The 25,089-nt window shown below is 37.2% G+C and overlaps 1 protein-coding gene across 1 annotated transcript in view; it reads right to left on the reverse strand.

Moving 5' to 3' along the window:
- Nucleotides 1-25,089, reverse strand: part of WWOX (WW domain containing oxidoreductase) — a 113,532-nt gene that overhangs the window by 70,715 nt on the left and 17,728 nt on the right. The window contains exon 5 of the mRNA XM_017741079.1: nucleotides 19,331-19,437. Within this exon, the coding sequence (XP_017596568.1) occupies nucleotides 19,331-19,437 (107 nt within the window). The remainder of the gene's footprint in view (nucleotides 1-19,330; nucleotides 19,438-25,089) is intronic.

Below are 25,089 nucleotides of genomic sequence, written 5' to 3' on the forward strand. Positions count from 1 at the left end.
CCTGGAAATAGTGATGTTAATGCCTGGACATTGTGCCTACTGAAATACACATGATCCAGCTGAAAACATGAAAGAATATTCTTCCTTAAATTTCTGCATTTTCACCTTTTAGGGCTATATAATTTATTTTCCAGATATTCATGCCATTGGATAGACTTTTTCCTAACAAAAGAGTGACATCTCGTGGTGACACAGAAATCCTGGCTCGAGCACAACTCATCTCCTCTGCATGGAGCAGAGAGCAAACCCACCGCTGGTTAAAAGTTGCAGCCCAAGCCCTGCCAGCTCCTGGTGCTGCAGTCACGTCTCATCTCTGGGAGAGAAGGTGCTCCACAGAGATCCCCTATGGATCCAGACATTATGGGCATCCCTCTAGAGACAAGAAGTCCCCACATTTCCCTGCCTTTATCCAGCCAGGCAACTCCCCAGTCCACTTTTGTTTGGCAGTCAGATGTGTGACTTGTAGGTTTGGAAGTAACTTCTCACAATCACACGTTTCTGGCAAAAAAGTCTGCAAGAAACCCAGAATCAGTGAGAATAAAGAATTTCTAAAATACAGTGGGTCAAATGAGCCATAGCACACTAGAAGATGCTACTGAGTTCCGCCAATTATACTTTCAAGATTAACTTTTTAGAATTAGGGTTTTCACTGTTCCTGCTCTGTTTAGTCAGTAGCTTGTACAGGTGGATACTATTTTTCATAGGGTTTTTTGCATATTTATGCTTTGTTATTGCAAATATATTTGCCTTGATAAGGTAAAACATGAATGTTCATATTGTTGACAGTTCAAAAAAGTTAAAGCAGGGTTGTTGGGGTTTTTTTAGTCTTTTATAGTAAATACTTTCTTGTTATGAAAATGATGAGAATGTTTTGTACAGTCCTTTTGTCTGTTAGTGCTGCTTAATGGATACTGACACTTAGTGAACAATGTATTTGTAAAGTGCTGTGCCTGAAACAAGGCGTCATCAGCAGAAATCAGAAAAGAAAATTTCCCATTCTGCCATTACCATATATGCAATGTAACAGTAATGAAGACCAGGTGCACACATGTGTGAGTTATTTTATACAAGAACAGCAAAACTGTCACTGTGGTCAGCAATCTGTGAAGAATATAAACTAGAAAAATTACAATGTTGCAGAGGAAAACCCCCTAAAGTAATTACTGAAGTTTATTTAGCAGAATATGCACCTTTGCTACTCTTAAGGTATTAGTGCTCCTGTTTGCGTTACCCACTGTTTTAAATAACCTGCCATCTTCAGACCTGCGGTTCAAGCCAATTATGCTGCCTTTTATTGTGCTTGAGACTGAATTAAAGCCAACAGGAAAATATCCCATGTCAACAACCCACTCATCCCAAATATTCCACCTCAGTTGTTCTGCTCTAGGTGTTCCAAAACAGCCATTCAAAATGATGCACGATGAGTCCAGCGCTCCAAGATAAGGAATCAATTTCCATTCACAAAAATGATGGATGTAATAATGCATCTGCAACTTTTCTGAGAAAACTCTGAATCTTGCAATATTTAATGATTTTTCATGGTAGCAAAGCTGAGGTTAGAATGGAGATGAATCAAAATCCATAAGGCAAATGATTACACCTTTCTTGTAAAACGGCTCAAGATATTAAAGACCATCTGATAATTTTTTTTGGCAGCTGACACTTGGCATGGACAGGTCTTTTGCCTAAATTCTGTGAGGAGGTACTATAGCAGAAACAATTAGAAATACTGAAGAGGTCCACAACTCAAACCACACTGTTACAGTGTAATATATTCTGAGATTCAGCCAAGAGGTCTATCAACAACAAAATTTAATCCCTTTCTTTTTTCACCAGAATAATCATCTTTCTCCAAGAGCAAATAGCCCATATTGGTTCTCTAACTGTTCCCTGTATATGTTGTTCGAACTGCTGCTGTATGGTAATGTCAGTAAAGTACTGTAAAACTGCTACTGGAAATCAGCTTTCTGAACTCCTGGCACACTTCAAATGACTGAAGGGATTATCTTGTTGCCCTGAGGTTTTCCACATGTTTTCACACACCTTGCTAAGTTTTAATCATCACTAACTATCAAAAATTCATATTCAGTCTCGTGGGTCTAAAACCAACCAGATCTGAAGTTTCTAAACAGCCTCAGGATTTCCCCGTGTCAACTCCCTTTGAGGTGCCTAAGGAATCAAACAGCCTCCTTAGCAATAAAGGAAAAATAAAAACACAGATATAAACTTATGATGTTAGCGTCTCAAATCAAAGGAAAACACAACAAAACCAGCTGTAAAAACAGGCACAGAAAGAAGAGTGGTCATGTAGGAGTTAAAAAAAACCTACACAAATTATAAAGCATATATCATGGCTTCTCATTTCAGGCGTGATACCACAAATCTTAATCATGCAAAGAACTGCTTTGTTTCCTCATCAAAAGATAGGGAACTAGAGGGAAGTTTTAGCTCATTTAACTCATTGTTAATGACAGTGCAAGAATTCTTTCATCAAAATAATTTAAAGTAATGTATTCATTCCTTTATATCTAATTAAAAATATCCTGGAGGGTGAATCCAGATAAACCCACAGTCACCTTGGTAAAGATGGGTTAGGTGAGGTCTCAAAATGCAAAGCCCAGGCTGCTGATACAGGATGAGAGACAGCATGGAGAAAGTCTGTGTGCAAGAATCTGCACCAACTCACCACCGAAAACAGCTCTGCTAAGACAGTTCTTTTTATGTGTGGGGGACTTAGCGATAGGTGTAAAGGTAGAAATCACAATTATTCATATTCCCTGATCATATTCCTCCTCTAGAAGTTGGCATGGAAAGAGAATGGAAGAAAAATTGCAAGTAACTCCAGTGTTGTTCAGCACTGGAAGAAAAAGAAATCCATTCCAACTCCATATAGGACTTCATGAGTCCAATCCAGTGACTGAAGAACTGAACTGGACACAATTTGAATCAGACACCAAAGATATGGCTGAACTACTTGAAATGCAATGTTGATTCCCCAGCTTTTTCCATACCAGAATGGACCTTAAACAAACTGGCACCATGAAGAGAATAGGTTATGCTTAAATAAAGCAGAAGTCACAGAGAAAAAAAGCCCATTAAATACTGAATTAATTTATCAAACAAATTAAATACAACGGAACATATTTACTTTATCATAAGAAAGAAAAAAAAAGAAGTAATGATCCTGAAAAATCCTTCTGCATATGGCAAAGTTTTCACTACTTTCTTACAAACAGAACTTGACTTTTTTGGTAACAAATTTCTTAAGACTTACAGACACCAGATTTATACAACTAAACAGATGAAGTAGTTTGACTAGTTTATAATACAGATGTGCCTTCTGATACATTTGCATGGCTGTAATTTCCAGGCATTTGTGGATGCCTGTCAGGAAGTCTCCAGATTCATGTTTATTTTGGCCAATGACTTGACCATTTTGGCAGGATAACCACTGTCCTGATGGCTCTATTAGTTAAGTTTAGATGTACTATGAAATAATGCTCTTATAAGTAGGTTATGGTTCCTGGATGGATCCTGGTTGCTGACCAGGATCACCATCAGGAATATTACTTCTCACAGTATTACAGTTTCACTGGTTTTGCATCAACTAAACTCATCCTCTTAAAGCAAAAACAACCTGCTCTCATGTGCAAACTAAACTAGAGCAAGGATTTGAAATCAAGATTGAAATCATCATCATCAGAAGATACACCCTAAGACATAGATCACAAAATAGAACATTTTTTTGTTCAAGCAACGAACATGTCAAATAAAATGCTTGGTTACTAAACCTTATGGAAAAGATAATATTAGATATCTTAAACTGGTATCTTAAATTTTCACCTGGTTTACATTTTATTGCACTGTTCCAAAAATTTTATGTTCTAATAGAATTGTGACTCCATTTTTTTTCCTCCAGCACCTCCAGAACTTTAATCAAGGCAGCTGAAATGTTCCTAAGGACTACAATACTCACCCCACTGCTTTCTCCTTCAGAAAGCTTATCTGTTGTGCCTATTGCCTGTCTTGCATATTGTCCACTGTTTTATGGATTAAATCCACAGTCTTCTGAAACCCCCACTGCTCTACCCTGGCATAAGTCAGGCACAATCTCATAAGTACAACACAGTTTGATGCATCACTGATATAAAACACAGCTACTACATTTCAAAGGCTTTTATTTCTTTTTATTTCCAACTGATATCAACCAACCACTGCATCTACCCATGGGCATCATTTTCTGCTTCTGAGAGAAGCAATAAAGAAATAAATAACAGATTTTTAGAATTTGTACTACAAAACTGACCACAGGACATTTCTTCTTACACATGACCATTTTTCCTGCACACAGATCTAGAAAGCAGGCCCAGGAACAGTTATATGTATTATAAAGTATTGCTATACGTATATCATTCTGCAATCTTTATACATTTTTAAAGGTAAATGAAAAGGTAAATGAGAATTTATGTACTTCTGTACCAGAAATATATCAAGAGAAAGCTGGGATAAAATGAGGGTTATCAAAAAAAAAAAGCAATTTTCAACAATCTATGAAAGTTACAAACCAATTCTTGTTTCCCACCCATATTCAAAACAAAAACTGAGGCCTCTATCAAGTAAGTGTTTTGACCTTCTAATCTGTCCTTTTCCCATGTGCTGCCTCCTCCACCTTCCTCCACTCCTTTCAGCTCCAGACACTATTCCCTGCCAACATTCCTAACTGCAGACACCTCATTCCCATCCCACTTGGGGAAATACAGCCCCAATATTTGCCTTGACTGTGCTGTCCCACTGGCCCAGAGGCTGAGACTTGGAGTAAGGAGGGACAGGAGAATATAAGAAAGTATCCTTGAGCAAAGGAGCCACACTTCTTTCACATTTGGTAAGTGGATGTGTTAAAGTTTTACAATGAATTACCTACATTATAACAAGAAACCCAAATGCCAATACAACTGATATTGGAATAATGATTTAAAATATTGTCCTTTTATCCTTCATATCTTCTCTCTACAAAATATACTGTCTCAGTTCATTACTAAATTTGAAGTTACTTGTTTCACAATAAAGCATCTTGGGAACCCTAAGAGGGTTTTTTTATGCTTGTCTGTTTGCTTAAAGTAGTACATAACAGATATCCCATTGCAATAAAACTCAAAAAGAAAAAGAACCAAATTTTAAGATATAGAGATGCTTAAGCAGATTTTAAATGCTTTAACAAAGGTATTTTGAGAGGGGGGAAGTTACCCAAAGTTTGGCTACTCTTAGTTCTGTTAATGTAACACTAAATTCACTGGGTAAGTATAAACCAGCGCTCAGTACAGTGCCTGACCCCCCAGCTGACTTCTGGATCATTCAGAGAAAGAACAAGTCCATGTTGCTGACCAGGATCACCAGCAGTAATATGACTTTCCACAGTATTACTGTTGCATTGCTTCTGCCTCCATGAGACTCAACCTCTTAAAACGGAGACAAACTGCTCATTCGCAGAAGTGAGATTCACCGAGTTAAAAAATTAAGTTGTACAGATCAGAAATCTAATCATGGGAGACAAGCTCTGAGAGTTTTTCAATCACTGTGGGGCTGCATCAATTTAAAGTCATGTTACATTAAAGAGAAAAACGTCTGGGAAAGTCTCCCAGTTGTCACTTTAGATTAGATTTGTTGTTGTTATCAGACTGTGCATTTTGTAGGCTTTTTTACATTTTAAAGATATTGCCTCATGCAGCTACACAGTGCATAAAGAAACAGGAAACATACCATTTTTTTAATCAGATTGCCTGGAGATGAGGAGTTTTCACAAATTAACTGGTAGTCTAATAAAAAAAAAAAAGAAAAAGAAAACATGCATGCACATCTTCTTGAAGCCTATTAACATTTAAACTTTAACTACCTTAGAGTCACAGGAGAGCCACCCAACCTAGCCTTGCTCCACAGAAAGAAAGTTTCCATTCTTCCAACAATAAAACAGAGCACATTGTGGAGACCTCGTGTTGCTGGTCATCTCAATTACATTTTTTTTGTAAATTTCCAGCTACATTAATGGATTTATCCGTGTATCCTACACTAAATCTGTTACAGTGGCTCTCAGAATCAGGCCCTCATATCAGACAGCTGCCCAATACACAGACAACACAGGATTTTCCTACATAAAAATAAAATTGAAGAATTTCAGCTTATTTCTGCATGATTTCAAGCTGACCTCTGATTAACAGCATTTACCAGAGCTTTGGACAATTCTCTTAATTATTCTGATTGTCAAGCTGTCATGTAAAGGGTTCTTGAACATTACCACGTGTATTCAGGTTGTCAAACACTGTCTCAGACAAGTGTAGCAAAGTCACTGAATATGTTGCCATACATTACTGTTTCAAGCAAATATTCAAAGTAATATTCATACAACACAATGATTTTAACTTGAATTGCATACAATCATTTTGACTATTAAAATTATACCTTCTGATATTAATTTGGGGGGAGGGGGGTATACAGCTTTTAAGTGTAGTATTTCAGTACTTACAATCTTTCTAAAAAATATAGTTAGTAGCACACCAGGCTAAGTTGAAATATTTACAGGATACTCTTTAAATCAAATACACACCTTTGATCTGGACCCTAACTTTTTGATATCTAAAGCAAAATAACAGGGTGTTCAGAACATGCAGTATCTCCCTTCTTGCAATTTTTCACATTGAAAGAAATATTCCAAGACTTTATTAAGTGGGAAACCACTAGAAAAATTTGGGAAATGCAACAGTAAGTTGACAAGCATGTAAGCAATGTCCATTCTGACTTCAGCAACATCAGCCTACCAGGGTGAGGAGCTACAGGATGAAATCTGTTTAAATATCTCTGACCTCCCCAAACAGCTGCCAGCTCTGCAGAAAGCTCTACAGTTTCTCTGCTGTAGAACCCCAGACCAATGAAGCAAACTCAGGTACTTACAGAGAGTTGATTTTGCTCTTCTGTTTTGGTTTTGGAGTCACTTGATTTTCACCAGTTTGGTGAGACTTCAGTACCATGGGGAAATGAGGCCTTTTGAAGCCATTCATGATTTCATACTAATGAAGACTCTTCCTTTATACAAATGGAAACTCTCTTCTACTACATAATATTTGAGTGTTGGAAAAAAAAAAAACCATTCCCAGTCTCCTCAGATGCCATAGAGGCACAAGAGATGAACCAGACTTAGCCTAACTTCTATGGAAAACCTTTCTGCTCCAAGAGAAGACAATGCACCAGCAATGTATGGCATTTTTGAGCTTTACCACTTACTTGAGACCTACCATATTTATGGAAAAGACCACAGACTGACACCTAAAAATTATTCACAAGTTTCAGACTTGCTTTGTTTTTTTCTGAAGGTGAACTTTAAGCCCTGTAAGGAACACCAAAAGGAAGAATTTTATCCCAAAGTATGACAACTATAACAAGCTATGTCTTAGAATAGTACATCTTTAATCTAACACCATAGTCCTAAATCTGTTCTGGTTCTACAAATGCCTCTAGTTATTTCCTTTTTATCAGTGAAGAAAATGAAATAAAAAGTATTTCATACTTAACACCAAACAGACCATGTTACCCCAGAAGACGTGCTTAAATAATTTAGCTGTTAAAAAGAATCTTTAACTATAAATGTACTAAATTCCAGCACAAAAGATTAACTACAAAAGAAATTAACACTGCCTTAGGAAAAAGAGATAACATTTTTCTAAAGCATTTCTAAAGCTTTTTGATATGCTATTTTTTAGAATTATATCTGGAGAGAACTATTTTTAAATGAGACTTTCAGAGCTGCTCAAATTGTAAAGTACCATTTGTGCGAGTCCAAGAGTTCTGTGGAACTCGGTTTTCTCCCATAAAGAAAAAATCAGCACACAGCCTTTACCCACTAAAAGAATGAATACCCAGCAATCAGAATTTGATACTCAAATAATATTCACCTAAAAAAATGTTGTTCCTGCTTCCATCAACAACTTTGTCACAATATATCAAAGCAAAATAACATTTTCTCCCCTCAACAACTTAAAAGTTTCCAGGGCTTTATCATCAGTCGAAGCAGTCTGTTTGCATTCTCCAATACAAACTGACAATCTAGTGATACAGTACATTAAAAATTCTCTGTAGTATTGACTGCCTGAAGCTGATGCTCCCTTGCTAAATGCAGTGCAGTTCAATTAACAGCTCTTCAATATACAATTTAATTTTTCTTTCATCTTGATCCACAGCCGAGCTTGAAATGAGGAATGTTGGAATAGATGTACTTTAAATATTGAAGCAAGTCTTTATAAATAAATCTATCAAACTTGTAATGATTTCTGTCATAACAGGACCAAACAGATGAACCTGAATGTCTGGGACTTTCAGGTTTGTGCATTGTTGTTCTCAGCCTTATTCCCTCAGTGAATTCCTGGTGTGGGAGAAGGCTCCAAAAACTCCCCCAAAGCAGTGGAAGAGCTTTTTCCTTACTGCACCACTCTTAGAAATTAGAGGAACAGATTTCTGCTGATGCTTTATAAAGTCTTTTGAATGTAAAAATCCAGCTTATCACTTACGTCACAACAACTGTCTTAAGGAGTTTTAAGATTTCTCTGATTATTTAAGAAGGTCATCAAACAAAGACGTACATGGCACCGGTTTCCATTACCAAATCTGCACTCCACTGAGAGACAACCAATCCTGAATTGAAAAGTAAATATTTAATGCATAAATACTACCCTGGATACCATTTTCCCCCCTGCAGTGTGAATGTACATAGTACACTTCAAATTTTCTCTAGGTAGTCATGCCATTTCATAGGAAAATGTAAGGTTAATTTAACCAGGACAGAATGAAATATTTCATTTCAAAGTTCCTCTAAGTGGGACACTGCTGAAGGAAGCTATTAATATCTCTTACAGCATGCATGCTCAAGGAAACATCGTGGATCAGCTCATTTCTCACAGGTATACTACACAGCTTTCCAAGTGGGAGAATTTACTACTCTTCATCAGAAGGGAAAACACTCCTCTTTTGAGCTAGAGGCATTTTCTACTCTTTAAACATATTCACAAAAACAAACCTGACAACACTTACTGCCTTAGATAGCAGAGAAGCACTGCTCACATGGAGGGCTACCAATGTGCACGAGAGGAGCTGTGCAGCCAGAGAGGCTTTGGCAAGAGAAAAACAGCATTGCAAGAACAGAAATCAGTTTCAGATGAACTCAATCAAATGTTCTTAATTAATAGTTAAGTGCACAGTGAAGTACACAGGTTTGCCTTATTTGTGTCCGTATTTATAATGGTATTAGCTGAGATGCCAAGATTTTATTCTTAATTGTTATATTTCTTTCTTCTTCATGTATTTTTAATCATCTTATCTAGATTATCACTTTGAATGCTGAAAAAAACTTCATCAAACTAACTAGTCTCATTACTGCCACCATTTCCTTTTTCCCTTTATTTGTAGTCCTACATTTTAAAAAAGTATCTCAGTACTGTATTTAAATTGTCACAGAAATAACATTCAGCATTTACAGCAATTAACTCATCATTACTGAGAATAACTACACTAATTGGGATGTTCTACAAACCTGCAACACTGCAGAATTAAAAATAAACATAACAAAGATACAATTTACAACTAATCTATACTTACAATTAAAGTTAGTTTCAAGATTTATTTCATTCTATTATTTTTTATTAGCTACAGCACACAGTAAATGGGGTGTACTATGTTCTGCTTTGCAAACACCTAGATTATAAAACATAATTACACAAATTAATTAGAAATGAGCACATACATTCATGTCTTTGTTTGTAACCATAGCATGTTAAACATGACTATATTAGTGAGCAGTTCCTAAAACTTATAAGCTGGTATAATTGAGGAAAATGTTAAAGCTCCCTGACCACACAAGCTATAAACATCACAGAGAGGGTCACCACCAATTCAGATCTCATGATGTCCTGTTTTGCAGCTACAGGCAGTGAGCAGGTCCTTCTACACAGCAGAGTAACAATTCAGTGAGAAGTCTCAACACCCAAAGCAGAACACAAGTGCAGACCGAAATTTTCCCTGAACTGGGTCTTGTACTTTCTTTCCCACCTACTCTCAAGGGTTCTCTGATGTCAAAGAGCCTAAAGTCTCTTCAGTTCTGCCCACTGACTGGAAAGTTGGTTCAAAGCTTATTTTGCCTGGCTCCAGTAAAAACAAAGTAATGAAAACTACCCCAAATATTCATTTTGCTGTATTAATTCCATATTTTTATTTGATAAGCAAAGTTTCTTGTTGAAGTTAATGCTCCGTCTCAGTGACCTCAAATGAAATACAGGAAAGAAAAAGTTTAGCACACCACCTCCAAACGTGATTATCAAGATAAAAGGGAATTAAAGGATGAGAAGAAATTAGAAAGGACAGTAAATCAACAAAAAGTATGGTGCTTTATAGTAATAAAAGATTTACAGATATAATTGACAAGCACATAAATTAATAGTACTTTTTAAGCACTCTACTCAGCAAGTCTGCTTTCAATACATCTCCTACATTTCTGTTGAGCTCCAGCTATGCTTGTTTTATGTCACTTATGCTGCTCTGCAGTCATATAAGCCTGATAATTATCTTCAGTTTTATAAGCTATTGTATATCATGAAACAAGTCAGTGCTTCTTTTGATGCCCTCACATTAGTCCCTTGTCACTGTTAAAACTTCAAGTGATCCAGCAATCACTTTTTATTCTTTTTTCCCTTCTTTTTAATGCATAACAATTCTGCAGTTGTACTACACCATCCTGGAGTTACTATTTTCCTGCTCTACTATATTTAGTGCTACAGTAGGACCTTAAGATTTTTGGGTTTATCGTCAAGTATCCTTTAAACATTATCACACTCTCACAGCACTGCAGATCCACAAGTAGGAAGAAAATCTCTCTACCTTTCCTTCCCTGCACTGAGCTCAAACAAAATATATTTCTGTACTTCAAAAGATTCATTTACCCTATTGTCAGACTGGTTACAAGCCTATGAAAACAAATCTTAAAGAACTGATTCTTCACATTGCAGACTCTATGACCCATCAAATCAAATTCTTTGGGATGTGGAAACATCCATAAGTCTAAAACCACGAATGCTGAGTCACCTCTTTGGTTTTGTTTTAATTTCTGGGCAATTCTTAGGGTAAAGGCCCATTTCACAATGGTGACAGAGAAAACCAAGACAAGAACACAACACACACCAGGTTAGCAACAAGTGTGCACTGCACTTAACAAGCAAGACTCAGTTTTGTTATGAAGCATTCTGTTTCTACAAAACGTTGGAAGAGCTACAATTATTGCCCACTAACACACTGCTTGCAATACCAACAGATACTCCATCCTGTTCACTTCTGATAATGAAATAAACTAATAAAGTTGGGGGTTTCATATGAAAACCTAATTACATGAAAATGTGTAAGATCCTGAACATAAGCATGAGGCTTTTGTTTACTTTTTATAAAATTAAAGCAACAAATCTGGGGACAAAAATGACCCACCAGATTTCACCACGACTTCCACCAAAAAAAAATAATCAGAGTGCACATTAAATCATTCGCAAGATACACCACTGCCTGTTTAGTTTTAAAATGCAGAGAATGAAACTCATTGCAGAGGCAGAAGAGGAGCAGTGCTATAATTACAAGGCAGTGCCTGTGCAGCCCAGTTAATGCCGTGGTTTGACAGTGCAAGGCTATTCCTGCTCCCCCGAGCCTCGCTGCACACAGGGTTCACTCTAATTGGTTCCAAAGCACAACCCACCACCAGCAGCTCCTCCAGCCCAGCAATGGTAATTTCCACACGACTGTAAATAGTGTTTGCAAACAATACAAACACGGTAATAAGAGGCTAGGTGGGTAATTAATGTGGTTACAAAGCAGCTTATTTGCATTTTTATTTAAAACTGCCTTCTTTAAAAAGCTGCTCAGATTTCGTTTTGCAAAAGGAGCCTTGGTTAAGGAATAGAGCAGTAATTACTCTCTTTAGGGGTTCTTTTATACATCCTTTAGGGAATTAGAATGAAAAGATAAGCAGAATTATAAAGGGAATCATGTAAAATATGAAATGCACTATAAACACTTAGTACTGTATTTACCATAAGCTAAGCTTGTCTTCTTCATTAATGGAATATATTACAAGCTTATGTTACAATCAGATTAATTGTGAAGATGGTTTAAAAAAGAATATATATCCAGACACTTTAATTCCTCCTCTCCCAGAACTGACAACTAGAAATCCAGTGACAGCAGAACTCACTCTGTGTAAGAACACATCTATCTGGACTATAGTAAATAAGTTTTCAACATCAGCAACTTTAAATAGTTTTATAAAACACATTCAGAGAGAGAAAGGTTCAGGGAAAGACCAAACCCAAGTTGCACTAAATATATAAATTATCAGAGAAAGCCCAAACTTTGCATCCTGTAAGCTACACTGAAGCCAATGTACAAAGTCTCCTTTTTTATAAAGACAGACATCCCCAGACAGGTTGGTGATATAGTTGAGTACACAGTGTCTCCTAGTGACTTTTAATTGAAGACCAAGCATGAAGTGCAGTTTTAAAAGGGGTTATCCTGAGGTCTGTTACTGTCTTGGGGGGAGGGGTCTTAAATTTTTTTTTTTTGTTAAAAAGCTCAAACTGCATTTAAGTAGTATTATTATAAAGCTTTAGGCATGGTAGGGATTTTGTGCCTCACATTTCCAGATTAAGAACAGCAGGGCTGTGCTAAAGAAACAAATTACCAAAAAAGATCACTTCAACATTTCTATGTATAAAATTCTGCTGACTGGAGGAAAAAAAATTAAGGAATAGTAAAATACTGTGACTTCTTTCAAAGTTACATTTTAGAAACTTTTTTTAAGACACTTGTAACAGATATTGGAAGGTGAAGAGAATTATGAGAGTAGAAGTAATTTAGTCAACTCAAAAGACAATTCTTTACTGAAGGAAATCATGGGAAATTGTCTTACTATGTTAGAAACCTTACAACCTCATAGCTATGGGAGTGCTCAGTTTCTATCAGCTGTGTACAGCGTTATGAATTCATACACACCTGGGTGCTGACAGGTTTGGGCTGCAAGAGGATTTAGGGTTTGCTCTTGGATTTGGGCAAGAGTCAAGGTCTAAGGGTTATCTCAGGTTTGGGGGTTGAAAGCTGTTAAAAGCAGCATCTCCCCAGTGGAAATAAACCCTGTTCCTGCAGCAGCAGCAGCAGCCAGTGCACCCTGTGAGGTGCTGGGCATGCTGCCCTCTCTGGCTAGTTGCTTTGTCATAGTAAATAATAAAACTCTATCAGTTGTATGTATCCATACAGTACCAGGGCAGAGCTAACTGCAGTTAAGATGTAAGTCTGAAACAGGTCAGCTGTAGGCAGTACATCAACTCTCTGAGTAACTGGTATCAGTATTCAGGAGGATGCCCAGCCCTGAAAGTTGGAGGCTTTACACATCTGCTATATAATTCAGACTCTGTTTTACAGCAGTTTCATTACTAACCATAAAAACTGTAACAGTGGAACTGTATAAACAAACTGAACAGTGTTTTTACTGTAAAACATGAATGTAATATAAATATTTGCCTTTCCCTTTTCTCAGCATCTGTAATGAAATCAAATTCATGCCATATGTTTATGGTGTACAAAAAAAAAAAAATACCTCAACAATCCATCCGTGTAAATGTTGATTATACTGTTCCATGTTTTTAACTTCATGGGGGGGGATCTTTAAGCATCTGTATTTGGAAAATAGCTTTGCAGCACACATCACTCTCTTAAAGGTTTCTCAACTGAGCAGATTACTCACAGAAACTTACTGAATCCTTAAACATTATGGCCAAAATCTGGTCCCAATGAGTTGTTACTAGTACCAGGACTGGTTAATGTTTATACTGTCAGTTCTCCACGAGTAACATAAGGTCTGATTGCATTGCAATTAGTTAATTAAAAGATCCCTTCATTTCAGAAAAATCTGGATCACATCTTTAAGAATCAAAAAAAACCTTATAGTCAGCAGAAGCAATAATTCTTTAGTTGGAGTGTTCACAGCTGCAAGTGAGACAAGTTGATGCAGATTTTTTTTTTATTGCATTACCAATTCATTTAATACAAGATACTGCCCCTTCCTGCAAGGCCTTTTCCCCCCAGCAAGGTTTGGATAACTACTTCTAACTTCATTGCTCAGCATGGGCATGGCTTATGCATTGGAAAATGAAATATGTCCATATATTGCAGGCTTTTCTAATTGTATATTACACTGTGATGGCCTGTGAGCCAGCAAGACATAGTTTAGGATATCTTGCTTTGAAACAAGACAATTTTTTATTACAAAATAGTAACAGAATATTGGAAGTAATATTCTCACAGAAATGTGTGTGCTTTACTTGTACGATGTTCTGAAATACTTCCTATTTTGAAGATTATTTTTAAGAGCTTTTATTTAGCACCACTTTGAAACCCTTTGATTCTGTACTAACAGACTGTGGCTTCAGTCAGTATTTACTACATCTCCAAAACCATCTTCTAGGCAGTCTTCAGCTTTTCCCATAAATGAAAACCTGTCACTAACCATGAGGAGGTTTACAAAAAATTCTAAATCAAGGACAGCAGTGGAGACAAAACACTACACAGGAAAACAGTGCCCCTTCCTCAAGGGGGAAACACACACAATGACCACATGAAAACTGCAGCCCATGGTCTGGTAAATGTGCCCAGATTGCTTCTTGTCTTTCTGCACTTTATAAGATCACAATTGGAATACAAAGACTCACTAATCAGGTTTTAATTTCATTCAGTTACTTAATCAGCAAGAATATAAATCACTCCTTTGGTGAAGAATACTTCAGGGGAAAGGAATACAGCAAGGAGTCACGTTTGTTTGGTTGGTTTTCTTCATAGCTTTTCTCTTCTCTTGTCACATCTCTACCTTGTAAGTCTCTACTTAAAAAGCAAACTCAAATGTTCTTTTTACAATTTAATCTAACCTTTAATGTAGCTGTAGGTTTAACACTGAGGAATAATTACCAAAGAAACATTATACTTTTTATGAAATATTAAACTTACAATTTATCTTTTAATATCTACTTCAAAGACTATTTGACAGGAATAAATAAATGAGAGCTTCTTGGCAAGAAAAGCTGTGATTTATGAAATATTTTATTCATTCATATTCTTAAGTATTTTCTTGAGAATACCACTAACATCTGGAGCTACGCAGTCTTATCCAAACATTCTGCTCATACTCAATTAGAAAATTATATCAATAATAATGTAAAATAAATTACCTAGCCTCTCTTCCTGGAGCATAGATTTCCGCGTTCGTCAGAGCAACTGTGTGTACAAACAGCACTGTAGTGTTTTTCATTAAGCCTCAAAGTCAATTAAGCCACGAATTGGAACAATCATTCCTCCTTTGCAAAGTATTGATATTTTTCTTGGCTGCTTTCAGGCCTTTTCACTACTCAAGGAGAGATTTATGTTTGACAATTTCTTTCTGATTAAAATGAATCATAACTCTAGAATTCTAATTTCCTCTTTTCCGAGCAAGAAATTATCAAACAGTTTTAAATTGATATTGAACGTCATCGTGCATGAACACTCATTTTCAAGATATCAAATGTAAAGCTATACTGATCTCTCTTTTTATCTGCTGCCTTTACATACTTTCTCTTCCTTTCCCTGTCTATATATATGCATGTGTATAAACATTAGATTGCACCAATACAATCAACCATACCCCTCCATAAAAATTATATTTGATAGACCAGCCAGACCAGTCACACTAAAACTTGTCACAATGCTTTACACAAGGCAATTACCCTTTATTGGCAATATTAGCAAAATTCTACTGTAGTCTAGAAAGAAAATAACTGGAATACTGAAGGTTGAAAACAAATGTCAGTTAACCAAAGTAATTAGCAACTTTATATGGGTAATCCCTACTCAAATGGCTCAAACTCCCTATAAAACAGCTCTTCAGGCATAAATTGTTACAAACAAAGTTCTCTAAATTTGTCTACAACAACCAGTTAAGATCAGTTTGCATTTGCTTTTTAAACATAATGGCAGCTAATCTGAAAAAAATCTTATTTTCTCACATTATTCCTGCTTTATCTCTAAATCTAAACAATTGGATTTTCCCAAGCCATTTAGCCGTCCCATTTTGTCTTTATAAACTTGATTTTCAGCTTTCACTACAAGCAAATTGAAACTGCATTTTTTGCCTAACAACTTATTTCACAGTACAACAGGCCCAGAGCAGAGCTGTGTTTCTGCAGACACTCAGTCTGTGGCATTCCAGACAGGGATGTCACAAACAGACTCACTAAGGGAACGAGCTGGGTGGTTTTCCTTAGTACTGTTGTTTTATGTAGTGTGTACTTTATTTTCAAATGCTGCATTACACTAGGTTTTATTTGGGTTTGGTTTGTTTTGTTGTGGTTTGGCAGAAGAGGTGGTTGGGTTTTTAAGAATTACAGTTTTTTCCATATATGCTGCAGGTTCTAGTTAATACAGACCATCAATTAGATAATTGTACCAAAATTTTGTTGCACACTTTTAATTATTTTCTCTTCTAGCAAAGTATGTGGAACTCTTTTGCATGAATGAAGAATGGAAAAGGAAACAACATCTAAACCTTGAGTACTAAAGGATACTGTCCCACAGAAAAGTCAGCTTGGGGTACACAGTGCTTTTGGTAATATACATGTTTTAATAGAAATACCAGTTATATTACACCACAGTAGTAAAACTCCACACTTAGGACAGGTAAACACACTAGAACTCAATTTGGCAATGGTTTGGGGTTTTTTTTGTTATAAGAGCGTATTTCATGCAAATTAAAAGAGGTTTGGGAACGCAGCTGAAGAGTAGGAACATATTTATCAAATTTCTACCCCTCATGTTACTGGAGGAACATTGTATTTATAGTGCAGCTCAGAGACTTAATCTCAAAGATTTACAGGAAAACATAAAACAAGTAGGTAGCACTATTCCTACTGAAAATACTACCTGAATACCATCAACACGAGGCTTTGTAAGGCTGCAACCTAATCAGCTGTATTTTTCTTTAAATTGATTCCAAATTGAAAAATAAATCAATTTCCTTTCAATAATTTTGCTTTCCCTAGGAACAGAGGAGACAAAATTCTGTGCACGCTTTTAAGTTCCTTCTAGCAGAACAGTTGCAGCTACATATTAAGAATTCATCTGAATCATATGCAGAGGTTGTTAATAGTTTTTTAAACTCTTTCATTTTTAGGAAAGAATTTTCAATTAACAACTTCCTGTAGTTACACCTATAAGCTAAAAATTAATATTTTACATCAATATTTTAATATTAGAAGCAAATCAATCAAATTAATCTTTGTCTCTTTGTTTTCAGTAACTGATTTTGGGGCGGGTTTTTGTGTTTGTTTTCCTCAAGATTGCTTACAATTTGATGTAAATTTTAAGCATCTTGTAATTCATCAACTAATTCTCTCCTGGTTACACACTCCAAGTAATTAAAGTTCAGTAATAACTTATTCTTTCTGCTCCAGCACCTGCATTTCATTTGTTTATTTTCCCAGAGTCATAAATCTGAGGGACTGTCAAAGTGCCATAATATTAGTGCAATAATCAAAGTTAATTAGTCCCTCTCAATAAACAACAACAAAGCCATTACAAAGATGCATTGAAGGTTTTCCAGCTACCCAGTTTACAGATGAGACTCTTTTTCTGAACAATTAGAATTTGAAAACTGTTAGTAAATAAATGTAGTTTTTCTGAAGTAATTTGACCTTCAATGTTCTTCATTCAATTAACAACTCATTAACTTTTGGTGAGATAATGCAGGTATTAAGCCAAGTATTCTGAACTCCCATTGTCTTCAAAATGCTCAGAGATATGGTTAGGATTAAGGGGGTAATGGGATATTTTTCAAATAAAAGGTGCTCACCACTGCCTAATTTTAGTTAGATAAAACCCATATAAACAGCCATATTTAGCTGGACTGGGACTATCAAATTCAAAAACAGAATATCACCAAATCCAGTTCTATTGAAAGAGAACAGACACTATGCTGGCCTCTGTTGGAATTCTCTTGGAATTCCATGCTATTGAAACTAAGAATTAAAAAAAAAAAAAAAAAAAAAAAGAGAGAGAAAGAGCTTTAATGGGATGAAAGCAGCAAGGAAGACATTTTACCCAACCAACCTTTAACTGTAAATCATTCATATGATCTGGGCAAGAGAAAAAGGCCTAAGTCCAAAGACTGTTTTTTCATGAAACTTGTGGTTACAAAACTTAGCAATATTGTAAGCATCACTTATCTGGAAATATGTGTAAATAAGTACCGTTTGTTTTGCATTAATAAATATTATAATTATCTGTAGATTAATTATATGTAAATATTAATACTACTGAGTGCTCTCCCATGTCATCTGGGAGCAGCTGAAGTACTTTGAGAGAGAGCTCAGGAAAGAAAAGCAAAACACTCATCACTAATTTTAGCTGGAAAGAAATAAAAATCCAAGAATCTGATCCTTTGGTCTTTTATTCATTTAAGTGTAGAGATGTCACCACATTCTCTCCTGTAAGTTAGCAGTCCCAGCAAGCTCAGACAAAAGTAGCCTGCAATCCTTGCTAGCCAGTAAATGATTGTGGGAGGAATAAATTAAGACAACTGAATATATTTTACTAAGGGCCTTAGGAGATCATTAAAAAAATGGGGATCAGAGAAGTTAGGAGTCAAAGAGCAACAAGGGCATAGATGGGACTGAAAAGCTCGTGTTTGTGTGACAAAAATGGGAGAAAAATGAAAGAAAGTGGGAAGAAGATGGAAGGAAAAACCACTGGGACAGACTGCCTGGCAGCAGGGCTGCTGGGCCTAATAGAGAGAAAAGGAGAAATATTCTTGTGTTTGATAAGTACAAAAATGTCCCTCTGAAATCTCTCACTGTGGAAAAGCTATGGGCAAGACAGTGGCTGTTTTGGAGGACTGTGTCCATCCTCCTTCAGTTAGTTGTTCACTTTGGTTCTGGAAATGCTCTTTCTTACCAACCAAGCCTTAGGGGTTCTTCCAAACATTTTTTTCCCTTACAGAGCATCCACAGGTACCATGGACAACAGCACATCAGGCCTTGCAGTCCAACACACTCATAAGGAATGAAAAACCTCTACCACCCATGTACCAGCGACTGAGCAGGGTGTTACAAAATAAGACAAATTACTTTTTCCTCAGATTCTTGCATGGCAGTGCTGTATCTGTTTAACTGCTTGCACTGCACAGAAGACTTCACATCTTGGAAAGCCCAGCTCTGTGCTGGGCACTGTGTGCATCACTCACCCATTCCCCCAGGATGCGCTGCACGGCGTCGTTGCCTCGTGCCAGACTTCTGCAGGCCAGGATAACACACGCCCCATGCAGTGCAAGGGACTTGGCAGTTTCAAAACCTAGGATAAAACATTGTCCTAATCAGAAACAGATCCCAGTAGCAACACAGAGCTATAAAATTACCTGAAAACACGAGCCACACATTTAAGTACAGTTAGGCTTACCTGCAGTGTGACAACCTGACAGTCACCTGGACTCAGCTTTTAACAGCACACATGAAGAAACACAGACACTTCAATTTGATCAGGTCTTTTGGACAGTAATTGTATAAATTTTGTGCAAAACAGGTTTGGCATCTTCAAAAAACAGACTCAGCTTCTCTGCCTACCACTGTCCTCAGCTCTTCCAAGAGCAGGATTGTATTTGCCCCTTCCCTGTTTGACTGTGAACAACATGCCATACAGAGAGACTGCAGAGCCACTGTGCCTGGCAACTTCACACTGGAAGTGTCAGAGTATCCAAAACTGAGCTCAGGGCTCTTTAGATGCACAGTTAGCCTCAAAGTCATCAATCTGAGGACCACCGGTGGCAGGGGGAACCAAATATTCTGGTTCACTGTTCAATTCACTAATGAAAAGCTCCATAGAAGTTGGTCCAAAGTAAGCTTCATTTAATTGGAAAAAATCTGTGAGAATTTACACCAGGAGATGAAGACTTTTGGGGAGAGAAGAATGCCCATGAAGTGCAGAGAACTGAGCCAGAACCTGGGTTTCTATCAGGAGTGAGCTACTACATATTTGTGATGCACTCAGCGGTATCACAGGGTGTCCATCTCCATGGAAAACTGTGACAATGCCAGGAATTGCCTTCTAGAGAGGCGTAGTGTGGCTTAATGAGTTCAATTAGAAAAGCTTAAACCAGGAAAGAATCAAATTGAAATGCCCAACAATTTGAGTATGTGAAGAAGTCGAAGAAAACAGGCATTTATTTTAGCTTTATAATATTTAAAGCATGTTCATGATTTCCTGTTAAAAACTGTTTACAAAAAAGCCCGTTAAGATGGGCTGTCTCACTTCCAAAACACCCTGGAGCAACAAAACCCAGTTACAGCACAAAACATAACTTACATTATAGAAACAACAGACACCAAGACAAATTTATACAATTTTCTGCAATTACATACTTATGGTATTTAAGCCAAGCAATTTTCCTGTATCTCTTTTAAAGCCATTCACTGCACCAAGCAACTTTAATTACCTGGATAATTCATTGCATGCACATGAATTCAGCTACAGCATATGCAAAGATTTCCCTTGTTCCTAATTCCACTTTAAGCATATTTAACTAGAATTTCTCATGTAACTAATATAAGACATACCAGGGTACTATCAGCTAGCTGTTATGCTTGTTGTTTTGCACAAAAACCACTTATTTTGACTAGCTGACCATATTATTAAAAACTAGTTGGAATGCCTGGGAATAGTTTTTGCTATTGTTAAACAAAGATCGAGAGCTGGTGACCAGATTAATTAGCAAAGCGTGATGATGTTTTGCTCACTCTACCCCATGTCACACTGTGCAAAATAATAAACTCTGCAAAATAATAAATTCCCCTTTTATTCCCATTCTCCCCTATAGTTAATAACTCAATTCTCATTATAAACTAAGCAAGTTACACGCTGTGAATTTAGTTCATTTTGTGCTATCTCGACTCTTCCCTGCAAACTTGGAGATCAGTGTTAAGCACTTCTCTTCAGGATGTCCTTGCTCTTCTCTGAGCTTCCAAAGAATGATCCTTCACCCTTAGGCAGACATGTTCTGGATCTTTATGTGAAATCATGTGCTAAAAAAACATCCATTTGAATGCTGCCACAGGTGAAGCGCTGATGTATCTCCCCATCAGACATATTTTAAACTCATTCACAAACACTCCTGCACTTTATTTAGGACACCTATATATATATGCAACTTCTAACTGGAACACCTGAAGGAGGAGTTTGGAAGCACCTCGGTATCCAAGTCTTTTCACAGCTTTAGCTCTCTGGTTCTTCCACAACAATTAATGTGTCTTTGCTCCTCCAGTATCAAAAAGCTTACACAGGGGGGAAAGCTCCTAGCAGGGTGGAAAACATTTTCTGTCAGATTCACTCTGCTAAACTAAGTCTGCCAACAGCATTTGTTCTTCAGCAAAATGCAGCTATATTTTCAATATACAGTAAATTTTAAAACCTCAACCTAACACATGGATTGAGTAATGTACAGAACCATTTAAACTCTATGAATAAAAATCTTACCTCTCTATAAAAACTACCATTAAAGCACGATCCACACTGAATGTGGTTTCATGCACTGAAGTTAAACCACGAAGATCATAAACACCCAAACAGTAAAACATTTTAAAAAAAAACACAGTAGGCTTACATAGAAAGAGAAGCCTAAATAACTATGTAAGGGACATGCACAATTAAGAAACCAGAGCAACCTTAATTCTTCCCACAAAAGTAACTCTGTGGACTTTAAAAGAACCAAAGATTTTCTTAAAACTTCACTTAATCTGAGACTGCCACCACTTAGTGACACAGCCCTTTCACAGTGAAGGGACATTAACAGCAATGACATTAGGTTCTTTTCCAAGAAACAAGTGATATCCTCCAGTGGCGAATATTCCCTGTACCACAGCACTATCGCACAGCTATTTAACCCAGGTAAAAGAGAGAGCACAGCCCACTGCCAACAAATTATACACTAGTTGTGGGGTTTTAAAAGTAGGAAAAACTACACTAGAAAAACAGCATAGAATTTCAGACTTGGGCATCAAGGACAACCAATTACAAGGAATAAAAGAGACTCTTCCCCCAAATGTGACAGGAGAATAACATACTTAAATAACATCCACTTTGGAAAAGTAATCACTGCATTGTATGGAGTATTTAAATATACTATTTTGAGCAAATGTTTTATAAAACTAATTTCAAGCAATTGCCCTGGAAATCTCAAGTTTGTGCTGAGATCAACTACTCTTGCTGCTGGTGCTATGGCTGAACGAGCTCTAATCCGACACTCAGAAGTGAAAATCCTCTTTAAGAATAAGACATACATGGGGGATAAACATTATGGCACAGTTCTACATCACCAGCTAACCTAAAGGACTGGGAGCAGAACTAACAAGAGAGCTACAAGCCCATGGGATTTGCTAGAGACGTTTAAAACCCTTCAGCCCTTTCTTACAGCATTCGTTCATAAAGACCCGGAAATTAGCACTCAACTTCATTCTTCATCTTCTATGATGATTGTTCAATACTCTCACGTTCCTGGCTATCTGCAGTCGACTCCTGCCACTGAATTTTGGTGCAGATTTTCAGCTAATGGTGTCAATTAAGAAGCAGTTAGCATCGCTCAATTAATGCCAACTACACTGTGTCAACACACACCAGATGAGTACAGGGCCCTGTCCAATGGTGCAACCTCCTCTGTAAAATGGAGAAGGGGATTCACTGAGTGGAAAAGCTTTTCAGTCATTTCTTGTTTAAACAGGCAGCATACAGTCCATCAGTTACTGGGGGACATTCTGTAAAGAATTTGCATCAGGCCTTTACATGTTTTAAAACATTTATTTATTTCAAATATGAGGAAGTTTGAATACAGAAGAAAAATTCCAAAACATTTCAGACAATAGCAAGTTTTCTTCAGCTTCTCTACCTTTGCCCAAATACTCCAGGATACCTTGGAGCTGTCCTTTACAACACATTTGAAACACAATGATGTCATCTTTCTTTGATGCTTAGTTCTCAGTGTAAAAGCCTACAGGGTTTGCTTGCAACAAATGGTCTTTAAAACTCAAAACAGACTCTCATCCCACCTCTGCATCTCAGCAGACAGACTGTTCTCTGACTTTTGGGACTCAAGAGAACTACATATAAACAAAAAAGATACTTGTATCCTAGAAATCACTTAGATTTCTTCAAACTTGGAAGACCTAAACACCAGTGACAGTGAATCATTTCATCTTATTCAACACTTCCTCAGAAAAGGAGTAAAGAAGATTCAAATGTGCTACAGATGAAGCTATAAAGAATTCTGGGTAAGCAAGCTTCTTTTCAGGCTGAAATACTGCAACACCGAGGTGTGATTTAGAGAAGAACCTTCTGCAAGCAGGATCACTGCTGCCTGTGCTGGTGGTTCCAGAGTGCAACATCCAACAGAGCTTGCACAGGCACGTGCAAAACATCACATCCTTGACAAACTCACACATTTCAGAGCCAGAAAAGCACCACGCATTCCATATCCGAGTATCTTGGCCGCATCCACTCTGCTTCAGTACGGATATTTAGGATAAAAATCTTAAGAGACACATTATTCAACTTGCTCCAAATGCAAGTGTTCAAGCAACTAAAACACCAAGATATTTTAAGAAACTTGATCTAAAATGAGAAATTCCCATGGAATACTAATGCTGCCTTTGTTTCCATGTGTTTGCAGGCACATGGCAATGACACATACTGATATTTTTCATTGCAAAGTGTGATGTTATATGAAAGACACATCCTGACTCTCCCTTTGTGTGTAAATTGGACAAACGTGTTTTTCTTGGAGCCATGAAGCACAGAAAAAGCCAACCCAAACGAAGCAGGATGAGTAATGCATTGGTTCTGTTTTCCATCTAACCAACCCAAAAATATGCACTCCTTACACTTTTTTGCAATTCACTGTCCTGGGCAAGGCCAATTTATTCTTAACAGTAAGTGCACTGCTGTTGTCACTAACAAAACCCCAAAATATTTTGTTTCCTCTGAAGGGAGCGCAACACTAAACAAACATTTTAAAACACCCTTAAATTAATGGGATTATAAATATCTGCTGCTTGTTGTTGCTGTAAAAAATTTAAAACTTATCATTTGAGGGAAAGAAAGCTGAGTTTGTGACTGATGGTGCTGCATGCAAGCAAAAATCCAGCACAGTGCCCATGTCAGGCACATACATCACAAATACACTGCAACTAAGAGCCATGGGGTTGCCATCAGATCTGGTATCTGCTCCAGTTCACTGCCCAACCCTCCAACCCCACTCTAGGATGCCATAACATGAAGGAAGCTGGGACTTGAGTCCTTTCAGTTGTTTCACCCAACTCTGATCAGTATCTCAGCTACCCAAAGGTCCCACAGCAGACCCAAACAGATATTGCTGATCCTTCACCATGCAGAGGTGCTACTATCCAATATAAACTTTGGAATAACAGCCAAGGGCTCAAGCCTGGAATGAGAATGCAGCACATTAAATACAAAGCCAAGCTACCTGTCATGTCCCAGGGTAAGACCTTGCTTGGGTTGTGTCAAGGCAATTCCCACCAACCACTAAATTTCTGGCCCTAAAATACGTGGAGACAGAGTGGTTTACAACTAAGATAGTCTTAAAAGAGCCTAATGGAAACATGAGGGGAGACAAAACTAAAACTGAAATTTAATACTAAACTACACAGAACATCCCAATCAAGGTTGGTTTTTTTCACTTCCCAAGTCATCTAAATACAAGCAGGTCCTGTAATGTGCCTGAACAGATGAACAGGGGCCAGGGATTAAACTGAAGGGAAGAAGGAGAATCAGAGATAAGAAATTAATTTTCTGTCAAATCCCAGTCCTGTCTTTCATATCTACTCCTTGCTTCAGATGTACATCAGTGACCAAAAATCACAGTCAGAAAGGGTTCAGAATTGTATCTTCCATTTCAACCAAGGCCAAAGCTCTTTTGAGATAAAATGCACTCCTTTAAGGGGG

The sequence above is a fragment of the Corvus brachyrhynchos genome, unplaced genomic scaffold (genome assembly GCF_000691975.1).
Source record: "Corvus brachyrhynchos isolate BGI_N302 unplaced genomic scaffold, ASM69197v1 scaffold26, whole genome shotgun sequence".
Taxonomy (NCBI): Eukaryota; Metazoa; Chordata; class Aves; order Passeriformes; family Corvidae; genus Corvus; species Corvus brachyrhynchos.